The sequence below is a fragment of the Hypomesus transpacificus genome, chromosome 14 (genome assembly GCF_021917145.1).
Source record: "Hypomesus transpacificus isolate Combined female chromosome 14, fHypTra1, whole genome shotgun sequence".
NCBI classification, from domain to species: domain Eukaryota; kingdom Metazoa; phylum Chordata; class Actinopteri; order Osmeriformes; family Osmeridae; genus Hypomesus; species Hypomesus transpacificus.
In genome coordinates, this window is record NC_061073.1 from 11,164,548 (window position 1) to 11,192,069 (window position 27,522).

Sequence of the window (27,522 nt, forward strand, 5' to 3'; positions counted from 1 at the left end):
GAGAGAAAGCTTTAATAGGTTCACAAAGTTACATGATTGATTTTACGTCATGTGCAACTGGAAAGATGGACGAAAGCTTAAACAGACTACTTCCTTAACATCCCCCCACCCCACCCTTTTAAGAGACAAACACGAATTGACTGTTTAGTGCTCTAGCCCATACCTCTAAAATAAGCCCAACAAGAATTATGGCCATTAATCAATTATCTTGAAATAACTTTTTTACCACAAGATAATCAGTAACCAAAGTTAAAATTTTAAATTTAATTTTAGGACCTATTTTTTAAAGGTTTTTGGGTCATGGTGTTATGCCGGCCAATGTAGGCCATTAATAAAAAGCCTGCATGTTAAAATGAAACTATCAAACATAACCGAGAGCTGTCACTTAACACCGACGCATATAAGCTTGGGTGAACTTTGAGCTGTGCTTTGCTTCCTGGGCGGGTGAGATTTCAGCTGGTTCTGGTTTCGGCGCGTTTGTGATTTGAATACCAGTTGACCGAAACACATCCGGATAAAAATATGCCCACATGCATCCCTTGAACTGTCAGCTCATTCCGATGCTTCTGTTTTTAGTATTTTTTCCTTTCTCATAGTTTTTGCATACATTTTATAAGTCAAGTAGGCTGTGATCGCTTAACCAAGAACGCCCCCGCTCGTGGTGATGCGAATGGTAAATCAATGAAGATGATGACTGGCCTGGATCTTAGTTACAGTAATGTCAGGTCCTGCGGTCCAATCCCAGTCACACTTCCCAGGTAAACACTGGTATAGAACTGTGCTGTAGAAATAAGCCATGTGGCCTGCAGTAAGTGGGGGGGGTCAGATGGCTGAGCGCTGAGCGGTGAGGGAGTTGGGCTAGTAATCAGAAGGTTGCCAGATCGATTCCCCACCGTGCCAAATGACGTTGTGCCCTTGGGCAAGGCACTTTACCCTACTTGCCTCGGGGGGAATGTCCCTGTACTTACTGTAAGTCGCTCTGGATAAGAGCGTCTGCTAAATGACTAAATGTAAATGTAAGTGTATTATGTGTCAAACCCCAGATGGCCGCTAGCTATCAAGGTGGAGACAGCACCAAGGTTTCACATCAAGACGTCCAGTAGGTGGCAAGAGAGGATAGAAAAGAAGCGCAACAGCTGCCTTACTATTACAGACGGCCTAGAAAATAAAGAGTTGTAGGCTACACTAAATTTTCGAGTTATTTAAAATCAGTAAAATAATCATTTAAAGTAAACCGTGTAGGGCACAGCCCAAGTTACAAAGTTAGTAGCCTAATGGCTTTTAGCAGTTTTAGCAATATTGTAACGATGGCGCTAGGGGTCTATATTGGAGTGGATGCGTAATAATCGGACGCAGAGAAGAAGACCTTTTTATCCTGTGTCCCATACACCGCTCGACTACAGGTTTTATTACTACACCACCAATCACATGTGAATGCCAACAACAAGTCATTAACTCACATACAATTCACAGTTATGGCAACAACGATAACTTATAGTTACTAATATCCATACATCATCCACTGACAAACCTAATTGACAGAACAACAACACTCAACTCAAACATGCATACAACATTAACCAAACATGAAACAAGTATGTGAATTGCGCCACCCACAATCCTTTGCGCCAACAGCGCGAGTTAACACGCGACCAATCCGTGGGTCGCTACATAGCCCCCACCTGAGGGGTCAGTCGTCCCCGACAACCCCATCACCCAACAGGTAGTCTCTTAAGTGTCCTGGCCGTAACCGCCGCCGAGTTGGCCTCCTGGGACTGGTAGAAGGTGCCATAGGGGGGGGGTTACATTGTCCAGTGGGAATGGTGCCGCTGGTGTCGTTCTCTGCTCCACCCGTCTCTGGAGCAAGCGGGCGATATGGTGATAGTCTGTCCTGGTGCAGCACCACCACACGCCCCCGACCAGGCATGCGCACCCGATACACCACCTCAGAAACCCGTTCCATAACCTCACTGGGCCCCTGCCAGTGACTGCATAGCTTGGGTGACACCCCCTTCTTACGAGTAGGGCAATACACCCAGACCTTGTCACTGGGCTTGAAGGTCAGCTTCCGACACCGGGTGTCGTAGGCTCTTTTCTGCCGCACCCCAGAGTTAGCCTGGGCCTGACGAGCGTACTCATGGACTACTTGGAGGCGATCTATCAACCTCCGGTAGTAATCCATCTCCTTTCCTCCAGCAATCTCCGGCTCGGGCGGGGTCCCGAAAACCAAGTCCACCGGTGTCCGTAATTCCCGCCCAAACATGAGGGCAGCTGGTGTGCACTGGCTGGACTCTTGGACGGCCGTCCGGTACGACCACAGGACCAGGGGCAGGTGGCGATCCCAGTCCCGCTGATGTTGGCTGGTCAGGATGGCGAGCTGGGTAGCCAGGGTGCGGTTGAACCGCTCCACCAGCCCATCGCTCTGAGGGTGGAGAGGTGTCGTCCTCGTCTTGGATACTCCCAGCCGTCGGCAGACCTCGCTAAAGACCTGGGACTCGAAGTTCCGCCCCTGGTCACTATGGAGTTCCGCAGGGACCCCGAAGCGGGCAAACATCTCCTCTACCAGCCTTTCCGCAGTTGTGGTGGCACTCTGATCCGGCACCGCGTATGCCTCCGGCCATTTGGTGAAATAATCCATGGCCACGAGGACGTAGCGGTTGCCGGAATCAGTCGCTGGAAAGGGCCCAAGTATGTCCACCGCTACTCGCTCCATCGGAGCCCCCACCAGGTACTGCTGCAATGGGGCATGGGAGCGCTGCGTTGGCCCTTTCTTAGCAGTGCAAAGGTCACAGCAGTGCACATACAGCTCCACGTCCCGTCGACAACCTGGCCAATAGAATCGGCCCCTGAGGCGGCGGAGGGTCTTGGCGATGCCGTAGTGCCCCGCCCCCACCGAGCCATGGACGGTCTGAAGGACCTGTTGGCGGAGTTCACGGGGTACCAGCAGCTGTAGGAGGTCGCTTCCCCGGCCAGGAGCTTTCCACCTCCGGTGCACCAGCCCGTCATGGAGCTCCAAGTTGCCCCACTGTTATTGGTAAGCCTTAACCTCCGGCCCGTGGGCAGACACTTCTGTCCATTCGGGACGCCGCCCCGTCGCCAGCCAGTTGATTACCACCGCCAAGGTTGCATCGGCCTCCTGGCATTGTTGCAGCTGAGCGGAGGTCCATGGAGAACTCCCCTCGCAGTCAGCTGTCTGAATGGCTGCCACCGTCAGTGGTTGGTCCCGCTCCTCTTGTCGTTGGCAATACCGACATTCCAAGACTGCACAGGGGCGGCGGGAGAGGGCATCAGCATTAGCATGCAACCGCCCTGGTCGATGCTGGATCTCGAAGTCATACTCCTGTAGGGCCTCCAGCCAGCGAGCCACCTGGCCCTCCGGGTTCTTAAAGTTCAACAGCCAGGTAAGGGAAGCATGATCGGTGCGCACAAGGAAATGGCTGCCATGCAGGTACGGCCGGAATTGTCGCAGTGCCAGGACCACTGCCAGCAGCTCACGCCGGGTCACACAGTAGTTCCTTTCAGCTCGGTTCAGAGTGCGGCTAAAGTAGGCTACTGCGCGCTCCACCCCTCCAACACTCTGGGACAGTACGGCGCCAACTCCCACGTTGCTGGCATCAGTGTCCACGATGAAGGGCTGTTCCGCATCTGGGTAGGCCAAAATGGGAGCCTCGGTAAGGTCAGTTTTTAGCTGGGTGAAGGCTCCGGCACACACGTCGTCCCAGTCAAAGGGCTGTCCCTTGTCAGTCAGTCGATGGAGGGGTTTGGCAATCGTGGCGAAGCCCCGGACGAAACGCCGGTAATAGGACGCCAGGCCCAAGAATCTCCGCAGTTCGGTGACGTTGGCAGGGGGTGGCCAATTCTGGACTGCGGCCACCTTAGCGGGGTCGGTAGCTACCCCGTGCGCGCTGACCACATGGCCCAAGAACTGCGTTTCTCTTGTCAGCAGGCGACACTTGGCAGGGTTCAACCGCAACCCAGCCTGACGAATGGCTTCAAAGACCTCTTGCAGGTTACCCAGGGCTCGGTCAAAGTCGCTGGCATGCACCAGCAGGTCATCCAGGTATACCACACAACGACTCCGTGGTATTTCAGCCAGTACCCTCTCCATCAGCCGTTCGAACGTCGCTGGTGCATTACAGAGTCCAAACGGCATAACACGAAACTGCCACAGTCCCTGTCCAATGGTAAAGGCAGTCTTTGGTCGTGCGTCAGGGGCCAACTCCACCTGCCAGTAGCCACTACGCAGATCAAGGGAACTGAACCAGCTGGAGCCTGTGATATGGTCGAGGGCGTCATCTATGCGAGGGAGGGGGTAAGAGTCCTTCTTGGTCACCGCGTTGAGACGTCGATAGTCCACGCAGAACCGCCAGCTGTCATTCTTTTTTCGAACCAGGACAGCTGGTGCGGCCCACGGACTGTCAGAGGGCTCAATTACCCCAGCAGCAGCCATCTCCCTAACTTTGTCTTCTGCCACCTGTCGCTTGCCGAGGGCCAGCCGGTGAGGCCGCAGGCGGATGGGTTGGGCGGTACCGGTGTCGATGGAATGCTGAACCAACCCCGTCCGCCTACAGTCCTCATCCTTTGCTGCAAAGATATCTGCATAGTCCTCTAGGAGGTGCCTCAACTGGCCGCACTGCTGTTGTTCAAGGCCATCACTGCTGCGGCGGCAGAGTTCCCTCACCGCCTCAGACGTCTCCGCCGATGTATGGTTGGTAGGCTGACCTGGCATGGAGTCGCTGGTGGCAGCTGTTTGGCAGCTGGCTTGCTGGTCTCTGACCTTTGTGTTCTTGTCCTGGCCGGCCTGGAGCGCCACAGTCTCCCCACCAAGGGTGATGGCTGCCCTCAGGACATCAACATAGGCACCCCAACGGGACAACAGGTCCAGGCCGATAATGCACGAGTCCTGAATATTGGCAAGCCAGAACTCGTGCTCCGCCTCCTGGTTCCCAGCCTGGATCCGCAGATGCTTCTTCCCCTTTGTAGCAGCCTTCTCCCCTGTCACCGTCACCAGGTTCGTGTCTGACTTTGCCCATGCGCCGGAGAGCGTCCCCATGGTTCCTGGAAGGACGCCAGGACGCACCAGTGAGACGGTAGACCCCGTGTCTACTAGAGCTTGGCAGGGTTGGCCATCAAGCCAGCAGTCCAAATACAGTCCCTTAGTGTTGCCTACACGACCAATCAACAGTTCTTGGCTTAAGGGAGGGGCCAACGATTGGGGTGGCGGGCCCCTCACTGCGCCACCCCCCCGTCGTTTCCCGTCTGCTGTGGTGCTCTGGAGACTGGTGCTGGTGCTGGGCAGTCACGGGCAATGTGACCAGGTTCGTCACAACGATAGCACCGAAGAGTGGATCGAGGTCGACGGTTCCCAGCTGGGGCTGGCCGCCGCTGAAACTGCACCTGACAAACTGGCTCGGCCTCCTCACCCTCACAGTCGATGGCCCGGACGTGTGGAAGGGACAGCCGTGGGGCAGCCTGAGTGCAGAGCACCGCCTCTGCCCGTACCGCTTCTTGAAGAGCCCCCTCCAGGGTTCTGGGCATGGTGAGACGCACATGCTGGCGTAGCTGCTCTGGCATAAGCCCCTTGAGGAATGCATGGAGAGCCAGCTCCCCTCTTGCAGCGGCGTCGAACATTGGATAGCCATGGCGGGCGTAGAGCTGGATATCTGCGGCGAAAGCGCCCAAACTCCCTCCCTCCTGGCGGCGACAACTGGCTAGCCTGTCCCTACTCTGGTCAGGGAATGGTGGCTGCCCGAACCGCCTCTCCAAGGCCCCGGTCAAGGTCTCCAGGTTCCGCTGTTCTCCCGGGGTCAGATCCAGGAGCACCTGCAGCGCATTTCCCTCCAGCGCCAGGGCAAGATGAGTGGCGGCTTCCTCGCTGCTCCAACCACCATGCCACACTGCCAACTGGAACTGGGCAAGATATGGCTCCAGGAGCGTCTCTCCATTGAACTTGGGCACCTTCGCTGGTGTTCTTGGCATGGCAGTGGAACGGGGCAGGATGGCCCCAACATCCACCTGTGGGGACGCCCCAGGTAGGTCAGGTTGGATGTCCACAGCTATGGCTGTGTGTTCTGTGGTTCCACTCCCGGCCTCTAGGGGGCGACAAGGCCGTGGCACACTGGACCCATCAGCGTGGGACGACGTTCTTGCCCTGGAACGCTCCATCTTCAGCCTACGTTTCTCCAGGTGTAGCTGAGTCCTCTTAATGGTCTCTTCAAGATCTGCGATTTCTTCCTCCATCCTGCGTGGTTGCGCCATCCCACTTCTGACACCAATGTAACGATGGCGCTAGGGGTCTATATTGGAGTGGATGCGTAATAATCGGACGCAGAGAAGAAGACCTTTTTATCCTGTGTCCCATACACCGCTCGACTACAGGTTTTATTACTACACCACCAATCACATGTGAATGCCAACAACAAGTCATTAACTCACATACAATTCACAGTTATGGCAACAACGATAACTTATAGTTACTAATATCCATACATCATCCACTGACAAACCTAATTGACAGAACAACAACACTCAACTCAAACATGCATACAACATTAACCAAACATGAAACAAGTATGTGAATTGCGCCACCCACAATCCTTTGCGCCAACAGCGCGAGTTAACACGCGACCAATCCGTGGGTCGCTACAATATATATATATATATATTTAAAGGTTAAACGGGTATAGGTGTTTTTTTCACATTCACATAGTCAACGGGTCCTATTGTTTATCTGGGGTTTATCATAGTAGTATTCATAGTTTATTATAGGTCCGACCAACTGACCATGATGTCACTCAATCTGCAAACTTACCTACTCATCTCTGTTTTTGTCAGACTGGATTTGCCAAGTGTTTGCATTATCCTACAATGTTTACAAAGTAATGAGGCTGCCTGTCTACCTGGCTGTATGTCTACCTGCCTGTCTGTCTACCTGTTTTTACCTGCCTGTCTCTCTACCTGCCTGTGTGCCTACCAGGCTGTTTGTCTACTTGCCTGTCTGTCCAGCTGGCTGTATGTCTACATGCCTGTCTGTCTACCTCTCTGTATGTCTACTTGGCTGCCTGTCTCTCTACCTGCCTGTCTGTCTACCAGGCTGCCTGTCTGTCTGCCTGTCAGTATGTAAGTCACTGCAAACAGAGCCTCATGTGGTGTTGGTAAGGTGTGAGTAAGGAGCCAGGCTATTCCAGGCACGTCACAATGGTCCCTCCTGGTGACATATCTGCCTTTATCCAGCTCCTTCCTCCCTCTTAGAATCACACCTGCATCCTGCCTCTAAATTTACCCTGGTGAACAATAGGATTCTTAATAATTCACTACTTGTTTGTGGTGCGGAGTTGCTGAAACGCGAGCTGTCCTTTCATGGCTATGTACTGAGATGTGCATGTGTGTGTGTGTGTGTGTGTGTATGTGTGTGTGTGTGTGTATGTGTGAGTGAGTGTGTGTGTGTGTTACATCTGCGGTGGTGATCTCACTTTTGTGCTGTCAGAGGGGGCTGGGCTGTTCGGCATGGTCTGCTTTGTGATTGGCCCAGCTTTCTCTGACCTCATTGCCTCAGATGCCATAAGAAGCTGGGGGGGTCACAATCTCCAAACCACTCACTCCTCCAGCCCGCCACTGAACACACACCACAACACCTCTCCATGGCAACGGTTGTTCCTGTGAGTACTTCTGAGTATTTGTTAGTATGTGTGATGAGGATGATGATGATGATGATTATGATATGAGCCACAATAATGCGATGTAGGCCTCATATCCCATCATGCTTCAGTCAGGCCATATACAGAAAGAAAATGTTGGCCTATCTTCGACAATATGTTGGAAATATATGTTGGCACTATTTGACATAACATTTATAAATGTAACATTTGGACTTCATATTATATGTAACTTGGCATTATTATCATTGTTTCATTATAGATGAAGTTCTCTGATGTGTGTTAATAATTACATGTGTTGTCTTCACTGTGGACTGCTTTGGCAATTAATTCCAAGAAACCATACTGAATTGAATTGTATGCTAGCTGCAATGTTAGAATGACAGAACTGAATTCAGATATTCCAAATTCTGAACATCTGTGTTTTACCTTCCATTCCCTTTCAAATGTTTCCTTTGGTTTCTATTCTTAATTCACAACTGGATTCAGCAGTTGCTCTGCACCTCAGGAAGAGGGGATACTTTACTAAATTGCTCCTCCCAAGGTTTCTTGCATTTAAATGTGTTACTGTTAGAGGAGGTCTATATAGAGGAGGTGTGTATATAGAGGAGGTGTGTATATAGAGGAGGTCTATATGGAGGAGGTGTGTATATAGAGGAGGTGTGTATGTCGAGGAGGTGTGTATATAGAGGAGGTGTGTATATAGAGGAGGTGTGTATATAGAGGAGGTGTGTATATAGAGGAGGTGTCTATATAGAGGAGGTGTGTATATAGAGGAGGTGTGTATATAGAGGAGGTGTCTATATAGAAGAGGTGTGTATATAGAGGAGGTGTGTATATAGAGGAGGTGTGTATATAGAGGAGGTGTCTATATAGAGGAGGTGTTTATATAGATGAGGTGTTTATATAGATGAGGTGTGTATATAGATGAGGTGTATATATAGAGGAAGTGTATATAGAGGAGGTGTGTATATAGAGGAGGTGTGTATATAGAGGAGGTGTTTATAGATGAGGTGCGTGTATAGAGGAGGTGTGTATATAGAGGAGGTGTCTATATAGAGGAGGTGTGTATATAGAGGAGGTGTGTATATAGAGGAGGTGTCTATATAGAAGAGGTGTGTATATAGAGGAGGTGTGTATATAGAGGAGGTGTGTATATAGAGGAGGTGTCTATATAGAGGAGGTGTTTATATAGATGAGGTGTTTATATAGATGAGGTGTGTATATAGATGAGGTGTGTATATAGAGGAAGTGTATATAGAGGAGGTGTGTATATAGAGGAGGTGTGTATATAGAGGAGGTGTTTATAGATGAGGTGCGTGTATAGAGGAGGTGTGTATATAGAGGAGGTGTGTATATTATATACACACCTCCTCTATAATAGAGGAGGTGTGTATATAGAGGAGGTGTGTATATAGCGGAGGTCTATATATATGAGGTGCGTGTATAGAGGAGGTGTTTGTTTATTGAGAAGGTATGTGTATTAAAGAGGTGTGTATAGAGGAAGTGTAGATGAAAGAGGTGTTTATACAGATGGGATTTGTGTATTCCTGGACGTAGACCAGGTCAGATTGGTTCAATGATGTGACAGGGCAGACGGCCAGCCAATCATCTGCCATGAGATCAGGTGACTGATGGGAAAATGAGTCTTTGTATCTGGATGCTTTCTTGCTGACGTGTGTGTATGGGCAAGCTGTGTTTGTGCATGTGTGCTTGCTCGCTGACGTGTGTGTGTGTGTGTGTGTGAGTGGTGTGTGTGAGTGAGTTAGTCTTGGGTGTCTGATGAGGGTGATTGAGTGTATTCCCAAGCTAAAGAGTCAGAGAATGTGCCAGCTCAGATGGTAACTAATTGGGTGAGATCTCAAAGTGAAGATGTTCTTTAGATGGTAGAAACCACTCAGTAACTTTCCACTCAGTCTCTTGTGGCTTTCACACATCCAGTACACATTTAGGATTAATGATACTAGAAATAACTGGTTTGATATTTCCTATCTCTGTCTTTTGGGCTGAATACAACATGGTAACATATAACTTTTGCTGTTCATCAAGCAGATCTTTTGGAATTATCACTCATTATTGGAATGATAAACTAACTCTTCTATTCTCCCTTCCCCCTGTCCTATTTCCTCTCTCTCGTCCTCTTGTCCTCTCTTTTTCTTTCCCTTCTTTCTCCCCCTCCTCTCCCCCTTCCTCCCTCCTCTCTCCCTCCTCTCCCTCCTCCTGTCCTCCCTCTCCTCCCTCTCCCTCCAGTTTGCGTCGTGCTATGCCCGAAACAGCATCAGCGACCAGCCCCTGCAGCTGTTTGGGCGGGGCTCGGGCGGGGACTACATGTCCCTGTTCACTTACCGAGGCCCACGGGGCGTGGCCCGCCCCCGCCTGGTGGGCCACACCCCCAAGATGACCCTCCGTCAGATCTGCGGCATGCTTCGCCTGATGCGCCAGCTGCGGAAACGGGAAGCTGCCGCCGCCGCCGCCAGCGCCTGGTGAGTCCGGCAGACGAACCCTGCAACTTGTGCGAAGCTGGTTCAGGCTGCGCGTCATGTCATCAGCTGATGTCACTCACACAATCACTGCAGGGGTGTACATTCAAGGTCCAGGCCAGGGGTCCCCAAACTACGGCCCGCGGGCCGGATATGGCCCGCCCATACTTTTGGATGGGCCCCCTGAACAATGCCAGAGACACATTTTGAAAATGTTATTTTAAATAGGCCTTTATGTTTTAATCATATCATCTGTATTTGATAATGAAGGTTGGCTTTCAAACAAAATTCCCTTAGTTATTACCTATTAAAATTTCCCCTTAGTATACTTTCCACTGGGTTACATTAACTATAATTGTTAACGTAAACAAAGTATTTGTTTTACATACTTACATACTGACAACAGAATTCAACATAACGTTGTAACATTGTGATAGAGCAGGTTCATGCAAGCCAAGCCAGCAAGAAAATTATCCACAATAACACACAAGTCACTCCGGCCCCACATTAAAGAAAGGAAAAATGATCTGGCCCTCGCAAAAAAAGGTTTGGAGACCCCTTCCTCTTTTAGGGGACTGGAACACTGCATGCACACACTTCATGTGTTCCTTTTTCTCTTCTCCCCTCTCTCTCTCTCTCTCTCTCTCTCTCTCTCTCTCTCTCTCTCTCTCTCTCTCTATCTCTCTCTCTCTCTCTCCTCCTCCTCCTCCATCCTTCTCCCTCAGGAAGCAGGCTTCTCCCGTTGCGGTCCCGGTGTCTCCCATCACCAGGACAGAGAGGAGGTGTCTCCCTGCTTGTTTCAGGCGCAGACGCAGCAGCAATAAAGCCTCGAAAAGAGTCGCCTGACCCCAGACCCCTTGACCCCCCCCTCCTCCCAAACCCCCTTCACCCATAACCCAGCACCAACGATCCCCTCCTCCCAAACCCCCTTCACCCATAACCCAGCACCAACAATCCCCTCCTCCCAAACCCCCTTCACCCATAACCCAGCACCAACGATCCCCTCCTCCCAAACCCCCTTCACCCATAACCCAGCACCAACGATCCCCTCCTCCCAAACCCCCTTCACCCATAACCCAGCACCAACGATCCCCTCCTCCCAAACCCCCTTCACCCATAACCCAGCACCAACGATCCCCTCCTCCCAAACCCCCTTCACCCATAACCCAGCACCAACGATCCCCTCCATCCCAAACACCCGGTTACGAACAGCCCAGGATCAACAACCCTGCTGCCCCTTCCCTCCCTACCAACAACCCTGGAGGGGGGGGAGGGGTGATGTATTCATACATTTATACGTGGATGGAGTCTCTACACACCAAACCAGAGACAGAGACTTTAAAGCTAGGGTGTGGTGGGGAGGGTAGGAAGGGGGGTGGTGTCAGTGGTGGACGGGGGTTGGAGTGACAAGGGGTAGGTGGTAGGTGAGCGGGGGGCACTTGTTAGACGTTGCACCTGTACTTTTCCATTTGGAAGGAAGGTGGGGGGGGGGGGGGGGGGGGGGGGGGGGGTTGACGACGACTAATGACTGAAGAGAGCTGTTTTCCCACCTGAGCCTGGTTGCCTATGACAACACGTGATGTACAATCACCTCTCTTAGATCTATCAGCTTGGGTCTCTCGTGTGTAATTACAGCAGGGTCAGCGGTCCACTCCAGTGGAGGACTGCCTGTAATTAAACCAGTGGAAACTTCACAGAAAGAAGAGACACTCGGTCAACGTTCTGTCTTTTTACTGTTGTCTGCGTTTTGGAGTTTGTTGTACCTGTCCATTTCACTCTGAAGCATGTAGCCTTCCTGCTATGTTTACTTTTGAAATTAAATTAAATCACATTTTTGAATTATAATCTGTCCTGTGTTGCACTGTGCTGCTGTGTTCTGTTACAGGTTTGTGTGCCATGTAATAAACTTAAGGCGAAAGATGTGATGTGTATGTTATTGTAATGTTGTATACACCGTTTATTTGGTGTAGTTGAGGTGCACTGGAGAGCCTTTTGGTGAGATAGTAAATGAGCAGAAGAAACAGAAATTAGATTTAATTCATCACATCTAATTCCTGTTAGAAAGAACCACAATCAGGCAGTCAAACCAGAGAATAAGCAGCCAGAAAACACACACGTACCTACAGATGGAATGACACACATACAAACAACCTTGTACTCCTTTCTTACATGTCAAATGTTCCACCTGGTTGTTGCAGTTTTTTACAATCACTTTGACACTCATTTCAGAACCTTGATGTTCTTTTTCAGATCTCTATACACAACACTCACAACTGATGATCAAAATGCACATTTTTTAAAATGCTAAGATGATTTTCAATTGCTTGGATACATTACACATACACCTTAGATCATGTGTTCATTGAACTATAATCATCTGTTCAAAATCACACAACTTACAGTAACATCAAAGTATTACGATATTAAAATGCAACTCACACATAACATCTGAAATGTCTGTCATTTCCTTACATTACAATGATCTAACTCTCAATTCACACTACTGCTCAAAATGAGAAGTACCTGTTGCATTACTCTTACAGTTTTATACAATCACTTTGACACAAATTTCAGAACCTTGATGTATTTTTTCACTTTTCACTTTTGTAACTCTAGATACAAAACTCGAAACAGTCATTACTTGTAACACACACTGTCTCATGTTCAAAAAACGAATTTATCATGAAATACCATGAGAACATTCACTTAGATCATCCAAAGACAAGACACCTATGGTTTCACCATGTAGTTGTTTGTACAATCATTAAATAATGTACTACAAAATATGTGATAGCTGTTTCATAAGATACCACATCACCAAAAATGGATTAAGAGAGAATACTAAACACAGTGGAATCATTGAGCAAAATCGGAAATGTATTGATGAAGTACAATCAATTACAACATTTCTTTGTTTTTTTGGTATCAAAGCAAACATTAGCTACAAAAGAAAACTATGCTACAGTAAGTGAACATGTACTGCAGTGTTCCTCACCTGGCTCAAGAAACAAACAAAGCAAAATAAAGGATTGATTACTGTCCTATATTTCCTCATCCACATGGAGAACAATTCCTCAATAGGGTTGGGGTCAAGTACAAGACCGTTAATTGACAGAGCAATTACAGCACAAGGCCCGCATACCTACTGGTGCTGCTGGTTTTCAAATCTGAAAACATGTTGGTTTAGTGCAACTTGTTTATGTTTCATAATAATTGGTGTCAATGGATCTCGTTATACTGAAACTTTCATGTTCTAAACTTGGAATATGTACTTGACCCCATACTCTCCCTTCCTCAACCCTATTGAGGAATTGTTCTCCACATGGAGGTGGAAGGTGTATGATAGGCACCCTCATGAACAAGTTACTCTTCTCCAGGCCATGGATGAAGCATGCAATGACATCACAGCAGACCAGTGTCACGCCTGGATTCACCATGCCTGGAGATTCTTTCAGAGATGTTTGTCAAATGAAAACATCCATTGCGATGTGAATGAAAACTTGTGGCCAAATCCACAAGACAGGGTTGATGGAAATGTAGGACAGTAATCAATCCTTTATTTAGCTTTGTTTGCTTGTTTTTTGGAGCCAGGTGAGGAACACTGCAGTACATGTTTTACATACTGTAGCATAGTTTTCTTTTGTAGATAATTATGTTTGCTTTGATACAAAAAAACTAAGACATTTTGTAATTTGATTGTATTTCATCAATACATTTCAAATTTTGCTCAATGATTCCTCTGTCTGTAGTATTCCCCCTTAGTCCATTTATGGTGATGTAGTGTCTTATTAAACAGGTATCACATATTTTGAAGTAAGTGAATGTTCCTACGGTATTTCATGATAAATTTGTGATTTGTGAATTCATGATTCTGCATGCGCAAGGTGTTTTTAAAGATATAAAAATACAATGCTTCGAAAATGTGACAGTCTGTGTTACAAGTAATGACTGTTTCGAGTTTTGTATCTAGCGTTTTGAAACAGGACGTCAAGCTTCTGAAATGAGTGTCAAAGTCATTCTAAAAACCTGTAAGAGCCATAGACCCTCCATGTCACCTGGCTCAGGTGTGAACACATGCCATGTGAACAGACCAGGATGACCAGCGCTGACCAGACACTCAGCTACAGCTAAATGTTTCATGGGGGATGAGAGATGTGGACGTGTGGACAAACAGAGGAGTCAGGTTGTAGGACAGGAAGCATAGTCTCCAGTTTCCTTTCTGAGGAGGAAGTTTATATTTCAGTCACACTTTTCTGAAGTTACAGTGTACACACACTCCACCTTCAAGGCTAGCTGAATTATTCGAGCCTATTGAGGCCATGCGGTGGGGTGGGTGATGGTTAACAAGGTTAAGAAGTATTTGTACTAGGAGGTTGCAGTTGACAAAGTTACGTGGTATTTGTACTGGATCGTTACCCAACAAACATCTCTCACTGCCCATCCCGTCAAGTTTTCCTCTACGGACTCCGTCTGTCCTAAACCAACTCATTATTTTTGCAACTAAATTATTTGAGAGTGATTTGAGTTTATCTGGATTGAATGCCCCCCCTGTGTCTGGTCTCCATTGAGGGGATGGTGAGGCTGTTAGGACCTACAAGTGCATGGGTGTCCAGCTCTCCAACCACCTGGACTGGTCACCCAACACCGATGCCCTCAACAGGAAGGGACACAGCGAGAGGCTGCAACAGAGACGTTGTCGTACAACTTGTTCAGCGGGGGGGGGGGGGGTGACTTGAGTCTGGGGGGAGAAGGCCAAAGGGTAAAGAGGTGTTGATGCGCGAGGAAGGAAAAAGGAGTAACTCATCGGATACTGACTGGAGAAGGGTGGAAGGTGTGAGATCCTGAGGGCAGGATGTGGAGCAGTGGGCTATGATGAGGCGTTCTGCCTTCAGGGTCGTCAAGTGTCTCGAAGCAGACAAGCTGGTCTCCAGGCTCAATTCAGAGGCCGAACATGTCTTACACGTCGACCCTAGCCGTGAGGGATGAAGGGGAGGAGAGAGGAGGAAGTGGAGAACAGTCTGCGTGGGTTAGAGATAACCCCGCTATTATTACAGCTTCTATAAACACAGATAACCATAAGTACAGCTATTATAATCACAATCAACCCTAACAACTGGGGACTGGAAGAAAACCCATTGCAAGAGACAGTTAGCTGGCCCATACTGTCCATGTACTTAGCTGAACTGTATTAGGGTAGAGCCATAGCTACTATGCTAATGTAGAACTATAGCTCCCATCAGCCAACAGGAGCTGAGATGGAGGAGAACACAGAGAGAGTTCATGTTCGATAGTGACAATTAGCTGACCCACCCAACACTCAGCAAAGTGTCTGTTGGCCTTGATGACAGTTATGCAAGTCTGGTTACACAAGATGCCCCATCTATATAGACTTACTGGAGAACACAGCAAAGACGGTGTATGAAGTAGATTGAAATACTAGATGATTCATGTGGCAAGGGCTGGTCATTGGATCTCAACGTGCACAACCTGGACAAGATTATGTAACTTTTACTGTGCACTAGTATTGGGTCTAACACACACACACACACACACACACGCACCTAACATCAGGTGCTGGTTGAGGGGGTACATCATGCGTGGGGATTGCGTCCGGGCGGGGGGGAGGGGTGGAGAAGTCACTTCCCGGAAATGAGTCTCTGCAGGTTGGGATGTCTGTTATCCTGACGTGCATCAATGACTTGCAGGTAGAGCCTTTGTATGAGCCTGTATGTGCGTGTGTGTAGGATGTGTGTGTGTGTGTGGGGGGGTACTCATGTGAGACAGCCACTTGGCTGTCAAGTTATCGACCTATCATGTTCCTATAAAGATTACACAGGTAATGATGCGAGTGTGGGGCAGGTCTGGTTTCATCTCAGCCTCTGATCACTTGGTTGGCTGGGCCAGGCCACCAGCACCGTGGCCGACTACATTTACATTTTGTCATTTAGCAGACGCTCTTATCCAGAGCGACTTACAATAAGTACAGAAACATTCCCTCAAGGCAAGTAGGGTGAAGTGCTTTGCCCAAGGACACAACGTCATACCCCAGCCAGGAATCGAACCGGCAACCTTCTGATCAATAGCCTGACTCCCTAATCGCTCAGCCATCTGACCCGACTACCAGGGCAGTAGACAGAGCCCTGCCCTGCCCTGCTCCCTGTTCAGAGGACAGCATGGCCGTATTCATTAAGCAGTACAGGGCAGGATTTGAACCGGGAGCCTCTTCTTGATCTGAGGTCAGGTGCTCTATTCACTGAGCTGTACCCTACCCTGTTCATTTAGAAACTAAATTACCTCTCTCCAACCTTATCGCCTCTGCCCCTGCAACGTCCCAACCTCCCATCTCTGGGATAGACAGGGAGACGAGTCACAACACAAGACACGTTCATCTAAATAAAAATCATTTTATTTCCATTAATATTATTGTCATCATCGGCGTCGTCGTCATCGTCGTCGTGGTCGTTCTAGCTGGAGCAGAGAGGTCCACCATGTCAGGAATACAACAGCAGAATGGAGACAGACCTGAGGTCTGTCAGGGACAGGCTACTGGACTGGTAGACAGACAGCCGGGGGGGCGGGGGGAGGGGGAGGAAGGGGGGCAGTCTGGCACTCCTTTTCATTCTCCATGCTTAGATTAACAAGAGGGGGGAGGGGGGGCTTCTGTTTACCTACTGAGAAAGGGAGTGTGAGGGAGAGGAGGGAGGGATAGGGCAGGAAGGCAGCAGTGACGGTATCAAATGAGTCTCATTGGGTCTGGCTGCTTCACACACAGCTGGGGCCAGCCAACCGCAGAGACTGACACAGAGAAGGAGTGGGTGTGTGTGTGTGTGTGTATGTGTGTGCGTGCATGTGTGTGTGTGTTACTGGTTGGCATTGCTTTGATCCACAGTCACTGTACACTTGTAGAGGTTTCTGCCACAGAGGGGTTGAGAGACGAGGTACCCAACATCCACCTGAAACAACAAAAAGAAGGGAATGCTTCTCCTGACTAAAATCCTTCATAATGTGTGTGTATGTGTTTTTGAGAGTGTGTGTGTGTGCATACCAGTTCTCATCGAGCTGTAGTTGATCCAGTGGACACCATGTTGCCATCAGAATTGGACAAAGACTGCTCCTTTACCACGGGGTCTGGAGGGAGAAAGACTGGCGTCACTGGAGGCGAAACAGTGTGTGTGTGTGTGTGTATGAGTGTGTGTGTGTGTATTTGTGTGTGCACACCTGTGTGTGTATGAGTGTGTGCGCCCGCATGCGTGTGTGTCTCAATGTATGTCTATGAGCGTGTGTGCGCGCGTGTTTGTGTGAGTGTGAATGAGTCTGTGTTTGTGAATGAAAGTGTGCGTGTGTGTGTGTGTAGACCCACAGAAGTAGGGGTGCTCCATGGCTTCCGTGGCCGTCAGCCTCTGCTGGTGGTCGTAGCGCAGCAGCTTGTCCAGCAGGTCCAGGGCCTCTGGACTCACCAGGTGCTGGTTCTCAGTCTGGACAAACTGCTCCCAGCGCTTCCTGCTCTGCCTGCAGGGGGGCGGCCCAGGCCGGGGGAGGAGTGGGGGGATGGGGGAGAGAGAGAGGGAGGGTGTGAGAGGGAGAGAATTGGCGAGTATGGGTAGGTGCGGTGAGAGAGTGTGGGTGAGTTTGGGAAAGAGAGAGAGGGAGAGAGATACTCACTGTCCTAACAAGTCCTTGAAGCGAGGGTCCAGTTCGATGTGGTATTTGCGCAGGTATCCAAACAGCTCGTCGGTCCCCAGCACTTTGGCAATGCGGACCAGCTGCACACACAACCACATCCCATGTATTGAGGCTGATAGGGTCCGCATTCTTCCTCTGGGCAGGTGCACTTGTGTGTGTGTGTGCGTGTGTGTGTACCTGGTCGTAGTTGTCTTGGCCGTGGAAGAAAGGCTCTTTCCTGAAGATCATGCTGGCCAGCATACAGCCCAGGCTCCACATGTCCAGACTGTAGTCATACATCTGGGAGAACGACACACACACACAATCAGCTACACGATGGCCCACCACACACACTCTCTCTCTCTCTCTCTGGGCTAGACTGTGTCTGTGTGTGTTCTTACCTGGTAGTCCACCAGTAGTTCAGGACCTTTGAAGTATCGAGATGCCACCCTGACGTTGTACTCCTGGGCAGGATGGTAGAACTCCGCTAGGCCCCAGTCTATCAGACGCAGCTACACACACACACACACACACACACAAACGCAGAAACACACACACACGCACAAGAGCCCAAAAGTGCACACACAAAACAAAAGGTCAAATGGATTGAATGATACCAATCACACTGAATGGGAATGGGTTGGTCTCTTTCAGACTGTCTGCCGTCAGGTTTGTGTGCCTGTGTGTGTGTATGTGTGCGTGTGTGTGAGTGTGTGGCTGCTGCCCTCTGGTGGGCAGTCTTAGTTTTACCCAGATATAGTCCACAACCAGCATTTTAGAACGCCCTCCCATGGAAAACCCATGGATCATGCAGACCTGCATGAGTCTGACAGGACTGCTGTAAACACAGACCATTCATGGAATAGTCTGAGAGTAGTAGACTTAGCTTAGGCCAGGAGAGACAACGCACACACACACGTGCTGGACAGGGGGGCTGCCTACCTTCCTCATCTGGTGGTCGATCATCACATTGTGAGGTTTGACGTCACGGTGCATGATCCCCATACTGTGGCAGTAGTCCAGAGCCTGGGAGAGAACACACACAATGAGTGTGAGAGAGAGAGAGAGAGAGAGAGAGAGAGAGAGAGAGAGAGAGAGAGAGAGAGACAAAGAGAGACAAAGAGAGACAAAGAGAGACAAAGAGAGACAAAGAGAGACAAAGAGAGACAAAGAGAGACAAAGAGAGACAAAGAGAGACAAAGAGAGACAAAGAGAGACAGAGAGAGACAGAGAGAACCAGTGCAACACTCACCTTCAGCAGTTCATACATGTAAAAACGTATATCAAAATCTGTTAACTTCTGGTAGAGCTCCTGAGGGGACAACGAGAAAGAGACTGTAGAGCGCAGGGCAAGGACAGACACGCGTGTGCCAAATGAGATCTTTTGATCATTTTGTGAAAACAACAAGAGAGAAGACATGTTCTACCTTAAAATCTGTGTTATTGATGCATTCAAAGACAAGCGCAGGCGTTCGGGACTGCAGAGAGAGAGAAAGAGAGAGGGTGAACATGAGAAAGAAATCTGAAAGGGGGGGGGGTCAAATCACCAGAATCAATCAACATCTCCAGAAAATCTTTAGGACATCATCATTACTCAGAGCAATGCTGAGATGGAGGTGGTTAGCCGCAGGTTGCTCACAACAGAAGCCCTTACAAGTGTATATGTCAATGAATGTAATGATGATCTCATTTAAAACGAATTAGTTCCACGCAAACAAAGCAGTCCTCAGAGGTACACCAACTGTCAGTTTGTGGATCCCAAATTTGAGAAAGACTGCAAAACAGGACGTCAACTTAGCTGGTTCCACCAGGGGACACACAGGGAGCAGAGAGAGAAGTAGATGGAGAGAAAGAGATGTAGATGAAGAGAGAGACCAACAGAGAGAGAGACATACCACAGGGTCCTTGACTGTGTCGACCAATCGGATGATGTTGGTTCCTCCTCTTAGGTTCTCCAGGATCTTGATTTCACGTTTGATCTTCTTTTTCTTGACAGGCTAGAGACACATACACAACCAATCAGCAGGCTGGAGACAAATTCACAACCAATCAGCAGGCTGGAGACAAATTCACAACCAATCAGCAGGCTGAAGACACATCCACAACCAATCAGCAGGCCGGAGACACATCCACAACCAATCAGCAGGCCGGAGACACATCCACAACCAATCAGCAGGCCGGAGACACATCCACCACCAATCTGCGGGCCGGAGACACATCCACAACCAATCAGCAGGCCGGAGACACATACACAACCAATCAGCAGGCCGGAGACATATCCACAACCAATCTGCGGGCCGGAGACACATCCACAACCAATCAGTAGGCTAGATATAAACACCTTTCCGAAAAGTGGTTTACTGTGTCACTGTGTGATGGTGTGTTTACTGCTGTGATGGCGTCACTGAGTGTATTGCTGCTGTGATGGTATGATGCTGCTGTGCTAACGTAGCAGCAGGGAGGACCTGTAGCAGCCATGTTCACCTTGAGGATCTTCACCACCACCTTCTCATTGTTGTTGATGTTGATAGCTTCAAACACCTCGCTGTACTTCCCCCTGCCCAGCTTGCGCACCAACTGGTAGTCCTCCTGGTTACTGGAGCCAGGGAACACAGTGAGGGGGAGGGGGAAGGAGAGAATTGGGGAATGGGAAGAAAATCACATGACTCACATGGTCCTCATTCCATTTTAGAAGGAGGTTCTAAACTATTTGGTAGAAGACTGTTTGTTTTACGGCAGAGGAGAGGAGGGGGCATTTGAGCTACTTTTTAAGCTCCAGCCTGAGGTGCTGTTGGTTTGGAGACATTTCCTGGTTTGACATATTCAGAATATGAGTTAACTTCAAATGGCAACATCACACTTGTTATTATGTGTTCAAATGATCTGGATGCCTTTTCAGATGCTTGCAGTGTCTTATCTCATTTTACAGACAGTGGGCAATGTCGTCACCTTCCACTCATGCTGTGATGACAACAAACCGACTACACTGATCTGAAACGCAGGGGATATTGATTGTTCCTTCATCCCTCTGAGAGGATGGTGTTTCGGTATGGATGAGTATATCAGATGTGAGGAAACCATTAAAAATCTAAGGCGTCATTCTCGGACGCGTCCGGGCCCCAGGCCGAGCGGCCCTGCGGCACCTCGCAGATTGATGACTTTACTATCCCGATCAATGCTGGAGCTCGTCTATAATAATTATGCTCACGGCGCAGACTCGAATTAGACGAGGATATCCCGCACGCTCCCGTGAAAACCTTGTTTACAGGGCGGTTTCACGACGACAGATCAATTTCATAAGAACGACAATCCAGTATTAGTATGACGTGTTAATGACGGTCTGTTATCATATGACCCAGCTCAAAATTTCCATCCCTACTAGTCCAAAGCTGTTCGTTATTGATTTGAATGACCACTCATGTAAAGCCATTCGATTGTGGATGGCTACTACCATAATATGGTTAAGGTCTTACAACAGCCTAAATGAACTACTTTTATTCTACATAATTAATATTAATAACTACCAAACTATGAAAAGTGCTTGATTGTGCTTGTGATGTGAATATTTCTAACTCGTGACTGATGTTTTGGACCAATTTTAAACCTTAGGAATAAAAGCCTCTCACCTCCAGCTGGGCACGTGGGCCTCATAGTCCCAATATTCCCTGCTCTTCAGAGTGTTGACATCGGCGTACACCCGAGATTTACTACCGGCCGCCGGGCCCGGCATTGCGAGCACCGGAGCTCGGTCTGTGTGGAGGATGCGATTGCCACTGAGCTCTTTAGCTATGCAGGCAACAGAAACAGCTCAGACCTTCCACTGGTCGTATGACGTCCCGCTAGCCTACTTTACAGCTTAAAAGATAACCAATTGCGCTGCAGACAGCTAACAATTAGCAGTGCCTGTCGCACGGATTGTCAGAAGCAGCTAAACCGACTGGGGCTTCAAGGTTCTGGATGAACGAGGGGGGAGAGGAACCGTCAGATATAGCCGGACTTAAGACGAGGGGGAGGGGAGAAGGTGTTTTGAGGTAGACGAGGTGAAATAACAAAATGGCCTTATTACTTAGCTTATATTAAAAGTTTAGAACATCGTAGGAAAAATTCCCCAAAACTGGGCAAAGATGCGACGATTCTGGTGTTAAGGAATCAAAATATTGCTTCCTATATTGGGCCTGAAATCCCGAATCCGACGCAATGAGTTCCTACGCGAATACATCCGAGTCAAATCAACCGTATTCCAGCGCGGGGGGGGTCTTTAGAAAACCCCAATCATTAAGAAGTAGTTGGAGTTATAACGGTTCACCCCTTTTTACTAAACGGCATACTGACTGGTCGCTATCACCGGTTGGAGAGGGGGTGGAGTAGAAATCGATGTAGTTAGCTAGCTATCATGCTATCTCTGAGAAATCGCACCACCGATGAGTGCGGTGCGGTGCACCCTCGCTGGGGCGCGTGGCATAAGCAAGCGCGATGAAAACCACCTCGAAATCCCTTCAAAATCCGGCGGAGATCGGGTTTTTGGGGTTTTCTTTTAGAAACCCCCCCGGTCCTTATTCCGAACCGCAGGGAACCGGATTGCCATGGAACAGCCACCCGGAAATGAATACCACATGGACAAACTCGTGGGATTCCAGTTCGCTTAATTTTAATTCTTCAACAGGGTATAAGACAGCGCCACCTTGTGGGTAGGAGGCATACATAACCTCAAATATTATTTTATCTTATCTCATCAAAAATCTTCGTTTGTTGTATTCTTCCGACCAGATAACATGCATTTAGCCTCAAACGATATTAGAAATCTTTAATAGATCTACGTTCGGAGGAATCCCACGTGACACACAGCTTCCATCCACGACACAAGGTTTGTTTACCTTAGCAACCATGGCTGAAGTGGAAGAAATACTTAGTGAAGCAGAGAAAAGACATATCGTCAAACTTATCGCGGATTTAAGGTAAAACATTGTATTACAAAATGTAATGTTATTATCTTTAGTTAATTCTCTCTAATTGTCCTACAATCCCCCTTCCTGAACTGTCCCGCTGTGACTAGACGCTCCAATGCGGTTCTACGGGCAGAGACGGACATGTACGAACGGTACATCAACCGTATCGACCCCAGAGACATGATCCTTCAGCCGCCGTCTGAGAGCCAGGGTGCCACGCAGCCCGAAGCTGGAACAGTAATTATTGAACCATCTGGTGAACCTCTTGTTCTTGCACACCCAATGTGGGTGTATGAGCTTTTAAACATGCAATGTGTGTGTGGGTGTGCGTGTAGAGCCGGAGGAAGTCCAAGGCCAAGACCGCAGCTGTAGACTGTAAGCCGCAACTGACCCCGGAGCAAAAATGTGATATAGCGCATAGAGAGCTGGACGAGACCCGAGAGGACCTGGAGAAACTGAAAGAGAGCACTGAAAGAGTCCTTCACAATTACAAGGTGAAGCATTAAGCACACACAAACACACACAGTGCACAGTGAAATCAGTCTCATTCTGGATCAATGAACTTCTCATTCTTCTCTAATATCATCATGTTACAGTGTTGGGCCAGATAGTTCCCCCTCATGACACTTTGTGGCCTATCTCATGCTCTTTTATATCCCCCAATACACACACACATACACACCAGGCTACTTTGGAGGAGGCTGACATCAGGCTGGTGGAATTGAAGAAGGCCAGTTATGAGTTTGACCGGGATGTGGCCAAGGTGCTGAAGGAGAAGAGAGGGGTGATAGTGGCGGCGGAGAAGATTGTCAGATACATGGAGGATAGGATGAGGGCCAAGGTGAGCGGTACTGCTCCGACTGTTTCGACTAAGGGTGCGGTCGTGCCATACGCGAGGCGCAACCTATGCCCGTTCCAACCCTTTATCATCCTATTTACTCTTTGACTACTCCCTCCCTCCCTCCGCTACTCTGCCTCTCTTTTGGGTCTCTCTTCCTCTCACTTTCTTTCTCGACCCCCGACCCCCTCCTCCCCCAGGACACGCTGATGGAGAAGCTGCGCCTCAGAAGCGCCGCGCTGCAGGTGCAGAAGAGGAAGCTGCAGCTGCAGCTGCGGCAGAAGGAGGAGATGGGCGAGGCCCTCCTCGAGGTGGACTTCAAGCAGCTGAAGATCGAGAACAGCCAGTACCTGGAGCGCATCGACGAGCGCAACGCAGACCTCCTCCGACTCAAACTGCAGGCAGGGAACACCCTGCAGGTCCTCAACTCCTACAAGGTACTCTGGAGGGAAGGGCCTGTCTGACGACGGCACTTGACGCACCACCCTGGTCAGACGGCATTAGGGACACTAATGGGCGACGCACACTTTTGCCATTTCCATTTTAGACATTGCCTCCATATAGAAAAGGCTTTTATCCAAAGCGATGAACATATATTGAATATAGGAAGTTTCGCAGAAAAATCAAGGATCAGAAGGGCATTGTTCTGTGTTTCGGTGGTCAGAGTGTTTGTAACTGAGTGAAGAGTCTAACAGGGCGGGCAGTGGACGACAGGAACAGAACAGTCTGACAATGTCCAACTGAGATTCGGATGAGAAACAGTAACATTGATTTACATTTGAATTTCCCCTGTCTGTGTGTACATCTCATCTTACAAATATGTGTATCTTATGTGTGAGAGGTGTACTGCGTGCATCTTGTCATACCAAGGTGTGTATTGAGGATGGATATTGCGTTGCGGCGTTTCAGAAGAAGCTGCAGATCATGACGTGCGAGTCCATGTTGCTGAGCAGTGACATCACCTCCAGGAAGGACATGCTGGTGAAGATAGAGGAGGAGGCCCTACAGGCCGAGGAGGTGACACACACACACACACACACACACATTCCTAGATCCATGGAAGACTGGTTCCATAAAGAACACATCTATCATACCTCAGGGGTTGAACATGTGCCGATCAGGAAGCTGCAGGTTTGCATCATTATTTTCCCACCATTGCACATACAAGCTCTTTAAAACCAGAGCATATGGCATGTGAAATGTCATATATACAGGCTTTACACATACAAATGTACTATACCATACAATAGTTTACTACACTAATTTGAGTAATGTTATACTATTGTAATGTTATACTATCGTAATGTTATATCCCAGCACAGGCTACCATGCTGACAGCTAAGCTAATTCATGTAAGTTGATCGGTTTAGCTCAGTGGTTAGAGCATTTGATTAAGAGGTCACATGCTCAACTCCCCCTCTGTATATAGGTTGTTTTGTTGTTGTTGATAAAACGTCTACTAAACACATACACAGCATGATTCAACAACATGAACACTGTTCAACAGCACCGTTCATCAGATCTCCTCAGAAGCTGGATGCACAGAGGAGGACATGGGGAGAAGGGGAGGGGGCGGGATGCGCATGTACAGACGACAGGCAGATCAGGTGTGTATTCATACGGTCACGTGTCCTTGTGTGTGTCCTCTCAGGAGCGCTTGAAAGCCGAGACTCTGAACAGGAAGTTGCGTGGCCAGCTGGCGGACTACCGGGTTCCTCATGTGCTGCAGTACATCACGGCCAAGGACTCCCACAGCCAGCTGGAGCAGAGTGTACGCACCTGGGAGAGGAAGGTGGAGATCTCTGAGGTAACACGCCCTTCCTCAGTCACGCCCATGGAGGTAGAGCCTAGGAGATGTTCCTAAGAATGCTTGGGCCTTACAGCCAGCCTATGCTCTTAGTGGAGTTACAGTATGACAGACTTTAACCAAGAGCTTATAGATGGGAATAATTCCATATTTCCTATAAGCGTTTACTAAATGAATATACATTACATTCAATGACTGTAACACATCCTGAGGTAACTCCTGGTATTCCAATACTGTCATGCAGATGGCTCTGAAGACTCACACCAAGGCCTGGAATAAAGTTAGGGCCTCCGTTGGGGCGGGGCCAGGACCAGGGCCAATAACAAGTGCAGTGGCCAGGCTTGGGCCAATCACAGGACCCGTGGCTGAGCCCAGGCCAACCAGAAGGCCCGGGGGAGGAGCGGTGGTGGGTTGGTGAGCAGTCCTACCTGTGGATCCACTCTCCGATACCATCTCCCAACCTCTCAAGCCTTTTATAAACCCCTAAGACATACATCTGGGTATGGTGGAGTTGGTGCGCACGCATGATTGCATTGAGACAACGGATGGAGATGTATATGGATGGCTATCCTTGCTTATTCAACTTAATGATCCTGCAATAAACCCAAAAAGTCCACCAGATTTCCTTTATAAATGAAAAAAGTTTATTTGTTAGTGCTGTGTGTATTGAATGCTACATACAGACAGATATCTTAGCATGAATGTACACAAACTGTACGTTGCCACGTAAAATGGTTCTTTTTTTTCCTTTTCTTCTTTTGACTACATCATTCACATACTACAATTTGAAAAAGCTATAAGAGGATTGCGTGCCGTCTGACGCACAAACACCAGGGACAGATAACAGAAGCTAACACAGCGGGCATGCAGGGGAAGGAGACGCCAGGGACCGTGGGAAACGTCAACACGCTAATCTCCGTACGCCGCCCCGGGTCCTAAAGACCCCTCCATCACTCTTGAGTCATCCCCTTTGAATCTCGAAGGCCCTGTCATCTCCTTCCAAGAATATAGATATTCATATAGATTTTAAAGAATATTAATACAAAATGAATATAAACACAAAACTTGAAAACATAAAAACATATACAGTACTTTTTTTTTCTTTTTTTCTCTATTCCAAAATTCAATCCCCAACTGCTCCTGATGTCGTTTAATGCCAGATGAAGGAAATCAACACAATGAACAAATGGAACAGGTGACAGGGAGGCCAGCTCAGGCACAGTGGCAGTGGATAGAAATACACTCGGTACAATACACATGGTACAGTACCAGGAGCACACTGGACCCAGTACACACGGGACAGTACCAGGAACACACATGGTCCAATACCAGGAACACACATAGTCCAGCACACATGGTACGATACCAGCAGCAGGCCAGACAACACAGACTCTGGAGCGGCTGGGGGCTTCAGCGTCCCCCTGACCCCAGTTAAAAGGCCGAGCAGACGTCAGACTGAATCCCAGTCTTCTATGAAAACATACTCCGAGCTACCCTGTCCTCTGGGTGTACAACACTTATCAATACTGCACTCAACGGATCCTCCCTTTGAAATGCTTCAATCACTGAAGAACAACACACAACCACGTGAACAGCCCGCCCATCCCGCCTCCCCCCTCCCTCCCCCCCCCACACGACTGGACCTGCCCATCTGAGCGAGCTCTACCTCAGAACAGGGTCGACTCAATCTTATGGTTGGAAACAAACAAACAATCTAAAATCAAATCTATGGCAGACCATGCAAGTCCACAAGTCTAGACAAAAACAAAAGAGGCAGCTTTTTGGGGAAACGCCTTCCCTTGGGACGTCTAGAGCCTGCATGTACTGCACTAATGACTGATATGGAGCTACACAAAAAACATGGCCTGCCCTAACGCAACTTTCAGACAGCTCACGGTGGTCCTTCAAACATGGCTCAAAACGTCTTCCTTCCTAATGGAACTGTGGAGGAACTGTGAAGCAGGAGGGGGTCCGAAACTAACCTGTGGAAGGAGAACGCTCTCCATCGCACCTTGCGACGTCTCATCACAAGCAGGATGGACGACAGAGAGATAAAAACACAGTTTCAACGGAAAGGGGAAAGCAAACCGACTTGCATACTATTTACAAGCAGAAGAAGCTTAAGTCAGGTGTT

General features: G+C 48.7%; 2 protein-coding genes across 4 annotated transcripts; one reads left to right on the forward strand and one right to left on the reverse strand.

Moving 5' to 3' along the window:
- Positions 1-16,519: 16,519 nt before the first annotated feature.
- Positions 16,520-22,400, reverse strand: csnk2a2b (casein kinase 2, alpha prime polypeptide b). Of its 2 annotated transcripts, XM_047033222.1 has the most exons (12): positions 21,424-22,400; positions 20,282-20,393; positions 19,693-19,794; positions 19,225-19,275; positions 19,050-19,109; positions 18,740-18,823; positions 18,199-18,309; positions 17,996-18,097; positions 17,798-17,898; positions 17,496-17,644; positions 17,181-17,263; positions 16,520-17,088 (listed from the first exon to the last, which is right to left on the reverse strand). In XM_047033222.1, exons 1-11 carry the CDS (start codon positions 21,525-21,527, stop codon positions 17,187-17,189), a joined length of 1,053 nt encoding a protein of 350 aa, XP_046889178.1. In that variant the 5' UTR covers positions 21,528-22,400; the 3' UTR covers positions 16,520-17,088; positions 17,181-17,186. The 2 variants fall into 2 exon arrangements, with proteins under 2 accessions (XP_046889178.1, XP_046889179.1); XM_047033223.1 differs by lacking the exon at positions 19,225-19,275.
- Positions 22,401-22,509: 109 nt separating this feature from the next.
- On the forward strand, positions 22,510-27,090 carry ccdc113 (coiled-coil domain containing 113). 2 transcript variants are annotated; one of them, XM_047033220.1, is made up of 8 exons: positions 22,510-22,752; positions 22,851-22,980; positions 23,079-23,237; positions 23,429-23,584; positions 23,782-24,018; positions 24,491-24,712; positions 25,233-25,388; positions 25,633-27,090. In XM_047033220.1, exons 1-8 carry the CDS (start codon positions 22,682-22,684, stop codon positions 25,804-25,806), a joined length of 1,305 nt encoding a protein of 434 aa, XP_046889176.1. In that variant the 5' UTR covers positions 22,510-22,681; the 3' UTR covers positions 25,807-27,090. The 2 variants fall into 2 exon arrangements, with proteins under 2 accessions (XP_046889176.1, XP_046889177.1); XM_047033221.1 differs by having other exon boundaries at positions 24,491-24,598.
- Positions 27,091-27,522: the final 432 nt, after the last annotated feature.